The sequence below is a fragment of the Camelina sativa genome, chromosome 3 (genome assembly GCF_000633955.1).
Source record: "Camelina sativa cultivar DH55 chromosome 3, Cs, whole genome shotgun sequence".
Lineage (NCBI taxonomy): Eukaryota > Viridiplantae > Streptophyta > Magnoliopsida > Brassicales > Brassicaceae > Camelina > Camelina sativa.
In genome coordinates this window covers 12,721,100-12,728,733 of record NC_025687.1, presented here as the reverse complement: position 1 = coordinate 12,728,733, position 7,634 = coordinate 12,721,100, and the positions used below count along the sequence as shown (strand labels likewise).

Here is a 7,634-nt window from a genome sequence, read left to right as displayed (position 1 = left end):
CAAAATAATACAGTAACTAGGTAACAACCGCACATGTGCTAGATAAATCTTCCTAATAAAATTAGGGTTACGAGTAAAATTATTTTTTATGATCTAAAATTTAATTTTGTTACTATAAAAAAATATATATAAACCTTGAGAATATGTTTAGATGAAACTAATATATATCAACTAAATATATGTATAACTCACCCGTGAAATATTATTATATCAATGGTATTAAATAAGTCAATTCCCTATAATAATGATTATTGTGATAATTTTATTTTAGAAACTTTAAATATGTGAATAGTAATCAATCTTTTTAATAGTGAATAAATTCTGATTTTGAAAACGTTTTAGATCTAATGATTTTATATTTTAGTAATTAAATATGTTATAAAATGATTGAAATGTTTGATTTTTTAATTAATTGTAAAGGAATATTCTTTAATCATTCAATAGCAATTATGTGTAAATATCCATAAAATGAGGGCAATAAATTCATTGTTTTCTTGGGAATGTTTCTCTATTAATATATAGGAGATACTTCTATAAATTAATAAATTTTACTAGTCCGAGTAAAAATAATAAAAGTAACTAAATTCAATAAAATAATAAGATAATAATTTTTTTGAAATCTCTATATAGAATATGTTCCCAATAATATCATAAATTATATGATATAATAAAGTATGCTTTCAAATTCTGAATCTTCTCCTAAAACATATATCTAGAAATATTTTTTATGTTATATTTTCAAAATATAATGATATAAAATATTCTATAACATGTCATAAAAATAGCTAACTTTTTAATAGTTTTCAATTTCTAAATATACATCATTATCATTTTTATAGTTTTATAGGATATTAAAATTATATTATTATTCATCAATTTGAATTTATGTATGTCATGTGTATAAGTGAATTTGTCTTTAGTATTTGTAATTTATTGTCAATTTCAAAACCATAAAATTTATAACATCCGAAAATCTAATCTTGTTTTGCTAAAATTGTCTCAATTCATAAGATTTTAAACAATTGAAAACATATCGATAAATTAATAATTATTAATTTATACTATTAATCTATAAAATGTCATGATCCCATCATTATTAATATATAGAGGTTTTACTGTAGCATATTTGTAAATTCTTATGGACATTTATTTTGCCTTTACAAAATATTAATTTTGTAATATAGTGCTATTTTTAGAATTTTAGAGACGTTATGCTAAATTTGGAAGAAAAAAAAACTTTTTTGGTGCTATTTATGAGAATATCTCTTAATTAATTAGAAGAGATAATAAAAGAATGATTTTTGAGTTAAGCGAAATAATGATCCATAATCTAACATGTGGATCACTCTTTCGACGTGCTGATAAGCACTACTGACTGGATTTTGAATACAGAATCACAAAATTTGGACAATATTCTATATACTATTTGTGTATATCAAAGAAATTAAAAATATGCCGAAACTAAGTATTACAATTCACAAAATATAGGCAATGGATTATCTGTGTAAGCGGTCATGGAGGCTTAAACATATCCGTTACAAAGTCAAATCGTTTAAAGGATAAGTTAACTGATTTGCCATGCGATGTGCTCTCTCAACTCTCTACCAAGAAATCGGTTATATGTATATTAATTGTAGATATCAAATGATTCAACGAAACTCAATTTTTAATATGTGTGATTCAATATATAAAAAATGAGTAGCACATGTCAAATTCTTAGGTGTCCACGTGTCACATCTTAAATCTTATTTATGATGGTTTTCTACTTTATTATAGCATAAGATTTGTGTATTATGAAGAATTAATATATATTCTTACCTATTATTTGTTCAAGATGATACATCGTTATTTATATATTATATCAAATGCATAATGATTTTGCAATACAATAAAATGACATGTTAATTCCAAAATATTCATGTTTTTATTTACCAGTTGTGATTTAATTAGATAATGCAATTAGCCATTCATATTTCAATTTTTGTATATTTCTCAATATTGAACAAATTTGATGCATAAGCACAATAATTTGAGTGTGGTGCAATATATTTTATTTGTACTATAGTGTTTACTTTTGAAAACATCTTTTCGAATTGGTATTAATAGTGGTTGATAATGAAATAAGAATGAACACGATTTTATGTTGATTTGAGTAGCAAATATTTAATGTAATAAAGGGTTGGTCAATTATAGACTTTTCAAAAGTGAAAAGAATTGTTGTACATAGTTTCATCAAAACTTTCAATTGATGATTGATACATAAATAACTCTGAACTTTGAACAAATAATTAGCTATATGTTTTGTTGTAATTTTTAGATAAATAAATATATATTACATAATTACTTAAAATATACAAGTGGTTTAGACTAATATTTTACAAAATATAAAGATCTATTTTAGTACAAGAAAAAACTAAAATGTATCATAATCCAATGCATATGATTGATTTATTAGAGTTCAGAGTGTTTGGACAAAAAAAAGGTTGATTGCATCACTTAATTAGTATCATAAAAGTAAATAATATCAATTTAAACGACTTATTAATAAATGATGCATAATTATGTGATTTAGCATCAATTTTTGTTATTGATGTGGTAATCGAATAATTTGACATCGGTTCAATAAAAGGGACACAATTTTATTTTAATTTACATCAATTCAAAAATATTTGACAGAAATATAATTTACATCACTTAATATAATGATACAAATTAAATATCAATTAACTAGATGATACAAAACTGATATCAATAATAATATAATGTTAATTCATCTATATTCGACTTAAATTAAATAAATACATGTATTTCAAAATTTTGTTGATATCGGTTGCATATAATTGATGCAAGTGAATATTAATTTACATGTGTCAAAACTCAAAAAAAAATCAATATTAATCTTTTTTATTCTCCAAGGATCAATTTATTTTTCCATATCAAATCAAAATATTGCTATTTCCGAAAAAAAAAACTTTTATAACTTTCTATTATTAATTATTTAAAAGATGCGAAAATAATACTTTAAGCAATATAAATTATGTTTATTTTATTTTTTCAAGAAAATATAATGATTACATTCTCCACCTTACAAACCTGCAAAAATAATTTATTTTTAAAAAAATCAATATATCACAAATCTATTCCATAAATTAATAATTATAAACAAAAACAGATATATTGATTTTTTTGATTTTTTATAAAAAAAAGTAGTTATATTTCTAAAACAGTTAATCAATATATTACAAATATTTTACATAAAATAATAATTATAAAAAAAAAAGAAAAAACAGATCTGTTTGGACACAAGATGTGGTTTAACATGTCGAAACCTGTTTTCTTTTATTTTTCAAACTACTAAACTTTTATTGGTTTTATTAAAAATAATTGTATTAAAAACTGTTTAAAAAAAAAACTGAAAATTTGTTTCCACACTACTCACCTTCACCTTTGTAACTACTTAAAAAAAAAAAACTCTTTCTGATTATTTAAGGCCGAAAGTGCTTCTCTATATCTATCAGCAAAAACAAAATCTGCGATGGATGCAAAGGATCATATACAATGGAATCTGAAACCAAATAACATCTCAGAAGTTGATTGAGTTTGAAAACATTGGAAACCAAACAAACAACATAGTATCTTATCCATAACCAAAAGAAGAACAGACCAGCCACACCCACAATGTAGGATTTTTTCGATAGTGGTAGGTAAAACGTTTATATAGATTAAAGTAATTAGCTAGTTACGTTAAGCTCTTAATTCTATTGTTTGTAGTTTATGTCCGTATGTGTAATGAGCTTATTTTCGCCTAGGCTTACACCACGTTACTACCACTAAGAAAGAGATAGTGCTTTGATATGATATAGTTAAATTCTCATACCAAAAGAAGCTATCGCTGTCACCAAAATTGGATATACAGGAAATGTTTATTTGAATTTAGGCTTCGATAATATAAGAACCGTTGAGCTAAAGTTGATGAACTAAATTAGAACAAGTCTTCCGCTGAATTCATGGATCAGTTAATAACATTATCGTATAGGATAGATGACGAAGATTAGTTTCCCATCTTCTGCATTCCATTTTGTGTTTAACAAACCAATAAAAAACTACTCTTTTATTGGGCTTCAGTGCCCATTTTGTGTCTTCAGACCATATATGAGGAACAGTAAAAAACAGACAACCAACAAAAAAGTCATCATGTGAGCTACTCTTTTATTATAGACCATTCAAATTATAAAGAAAAACTTCATCATACATAAGAATTCTCATCTTCGTTATCTTTTCCATCTAAGAACTTAACCATGTAATACTCTAGTCTCTTCACAACATCCTCCGGTAGGGACATCTGAACCCTAATGGCATCATTATCTTCGGCGACAGGTAAAAACAAGCAATAAATGTCACTCGTCAAAGGACCCATATACATTGGCTTTCCTCCTCCCAAGTCCAACTCCTCTAGTCCCAATCTCGCCCATTCTGATATGACCAAGCTGCTTGAGACGTCTGTTTTCACTGTTTTATCCTGCAGTAGATCTATCGTTGATCTTACGTATTCGTCGGTAATTCTTGCTTTTGCTTCTTGTATCGATTTAACCACGTGGTAAATATTACCATCTACTAGGTCGTGTACCTTGCTTTCGGCACAAGCTAGTACAAACCCGTTACCATAATATCCTTGAGGAAGTTCTGGATTCAGCTTTTTCCTCATATTGACAGAGAATAGGAGTTTGACCAACATGGTCAACGGTAACTCCAGAGATTGAGCCCACGAGCGCCACGTGTGAGCCGCTAGTACCTCGAACGTAGTGCATTTTAGTGAGGGAGCGCATGTTTTCTTTAAGCGTAGGAGATGAGATGTCGAGAAGGTTAAGGTGGCCGGAGCCAGTGGTTGGGACTGTAAATACTTGCATATGTCGAAGGTGGAGTTTTTGTCTATGGTGGTGGTTCCGGTGAAACCAGGATGTGAGTGTGTGACACGTGGAGGGTTTCGTGGATCTAACACGTGACGGGAGTGAAATGGTCGGGTCGGGAGATGAGGTTGGCTAGTGGTGGCATGGGCCCATGCATGTAGGAACTGCGATGTGCCGATGCCATCACAGATGCAATGATTGATCGCACTGCAGAGGATCATACCCCCGCAACGGAGATACGTCACCTGAGCCATATTATTTAACTACTTTCGTAAGCCATTACTGAAAAGCATATTTGTTGAATGAAAATAACCATTTATTATTATCTGCCGACGAAGGAAAAAGACTTTATACTGTATGTAAGTTCATAGATACGCGGCTTTTAATAAGATCATAGCATGCAAAAGAGTGAAACAAAAGGACTTTGTACATAATACATTAATTAGTTAATATATATACACTCAAAGGCAAGACAAAGAGTTTTATTTATCTTGTAAGTTGTAACCAATAAAAGAAAAGGAGTAATTGAACAGACAATTTTATTCTCTATGTACCCTTCTTTTTCTTCTAATCAAAAAACTCTTTATTAAAGTTCACGTATTTTAAGATGAAATGTGGTAGAAAAAAAACCTTTATGTTATTGATACATCGAATGCATTAGATGCACGATCAGATAAAGTATGCATTTCTTATTTGAAAAGAATTAAAAGTGGCCGAATCAATGTAGGAGTCAGGAATTGTTAGATGATTCCTATAATAATATCATATATCTAAACAGAACAGTCAGTCCAACTAACTTTATGAAAACCTAAAATATTCGAGCTACGTCTATCCCCCTCCAAAAAATTTCGAATATAATTCTTTTACAAACTATCAACTAATATGGAAACAATCTTACTCATGGTCTTGACTTTTGATATTGATAAATCATAAGTGGCTCAGCAAGAATAAGAAAAATATAAACGAGATACGAACCTGTAAAACAAGAGGAGGAATATCCAAGAAACCCTGAGCTTGAACCTTGAACAAGAGCTTCCTCCATGACTTGTTTGGTTTGGGAGAATGCTGATCAAGAAACTCCTGGCAAGTTATATCCATGAAAGCTTCTGCGAAAACAGCGCCTTCCCCATTACAATCAACCTCGAGCTTCCTCCCGTCATCGGATACTCTTATCCTACCTGCGAAAGGGTAGTAATCGACTAGAACCCTAGCGAGAGAATCTTTCAAGGTGAGAGAGGGGATAGATTTTTGGAAAAGGTAAAGGTACTTGATAGAGAATCTGAGAAAGTGATGGTCATCGAGGTTGGAAAGGTAGAGAGTCTGATTTGGTGTGGGAGATGAAGGAGTGATTAAGGATGGTTGCTCTCCCTCGTACAAGCAATCCGGCAGCTCTTGCATCTTCCACTTTCTTTTTTTCTCTGTTTGTTTGTTTTCTTTGAAAGAGAGAGAATGAATAGATAGAGATGGTGTAGAAAGGGAAAGTTGCAAGAGAAGTATTGGGGAGAAGTAAGGTGGTGGTAAAAGTTGGAATCCGCTTATGCAGGGTCAGTCCTCAACTATCTTTGGTCGGACCCATCGAAAGTATAAGTATTCTTTTAATTTATAGTGTAATTTGTTTGCTATATCCTTAGAATTAGGCCTAACCATTCTGTTTCGTACGTATACATATCCATTGTTATAACCAATATGATACAAAATCGTTACCAATTTTGACTAACTGTTAGTCATGGTCTTAATCCATAATTCATTTCTTAGGTTGTGAATTAAGAGGAAAAACACATACATAAAACTAAATATGCAAAGGATGGATCCATCGATAATCACCAATTTTTATGTTGGGAATTGTAATTACCGATGACTACCAAAAAAAAAAGTTCACTGGTATACGAACGTCCGTACGTAGCATAAATAACCATCAGTAATTTGTTGGAATACTACTCATAGATACATGAAGTCTATAACACATGATGATGGGGTCTTTTAACTTATAAGTTTTGATACCTTTGAGCCTTTTGACTACAAAAACTTGTAGAAGTCTAGTTTTTGAAACTCGGTACCTGTGTACTTTAAAAATTTTATAACGTTAAAAACAGATTAACAAAACACCTAACCTTGAGAGAAAAATGGATTTAAGTTTTCCAAACACGCATATCTAATTACAGTTAAAAAATAAACAAACACCACGCTTAATTAGTCAAGTATTGCGTCCACAAGCTCGATACTGTTTGAATTTTGGTATTAATATCAAAACAACACAAAACTTTTGAAAATCGACAGTACACATGTGTTGAAAATTTTGTCTAATACTTTTGCACCGTTAAAACCAAAACGATCGTGTAATCTCTCTTTTGTAATATATATTTTATCCATGTGAAAAAATGCATGCTAATTTGTTAAAGTAAGTGACCACTAAATATTATAATGTAATAATTAGAACTTAGAAGATGTCATTCGAGATATAGTGGAAACTGGAAAGTAGTAGGTACGTAGAGCGACCATTATCCTTATCGACAAAAGAAGAAAAACGTAATCCTCCTTTACAAGATGATAAACTTCGAATTAGATCATGTTAACAATGTCTTTTTAACCATAGATTCATAATCTTTGAACTTAATGTTATAGTTATTGTTTTTTTACCTCGAAACTTAAACGTAATCATTATATTCGCCAGAGTGTCCGACCCTCTCCGAGCCATAATCTCGCCACGTGTCCCACGAACTCGTCTAG

General features: G+C 29.7%; 1 protein-coding gene across 2 annotated transcripts; it reads right to left on the bottom strand.

Moving 5' to 3' along the window:
- LOC104776813 (omega-hydroxypalmitate O-feruloyl transferase-like) lies at nt 4,180-6,456 on the bottom strand. 2 transcript variants are annotated; one of them, XM_010500943.1, is made up of 3 exons: nt 6,175-6,298; nt 5,883-6,085; nt 4,180-5,152 (listed from the first exon to the last, which is right to left on the bottom strand). In XM_010500943.1, exons 1-3 carry the CDS (start codon nt 6,203-6,205, stop codon nt 4,247-4,249), a joined length of 1,140 nt encoding a protein of 379 aa, XP_010499245.1. In that variant the 5' UTR covers nt 6,206-6,298; the 3' UTR covers nt 4,180-4,246. The 2 variants fall into 2 exon arrangements, with proteins under 2 accessions (XP_010499245.1, XP_010499244.1); XM_010500942.2 differs by having other exon boundaries at nt 5,883-6,456.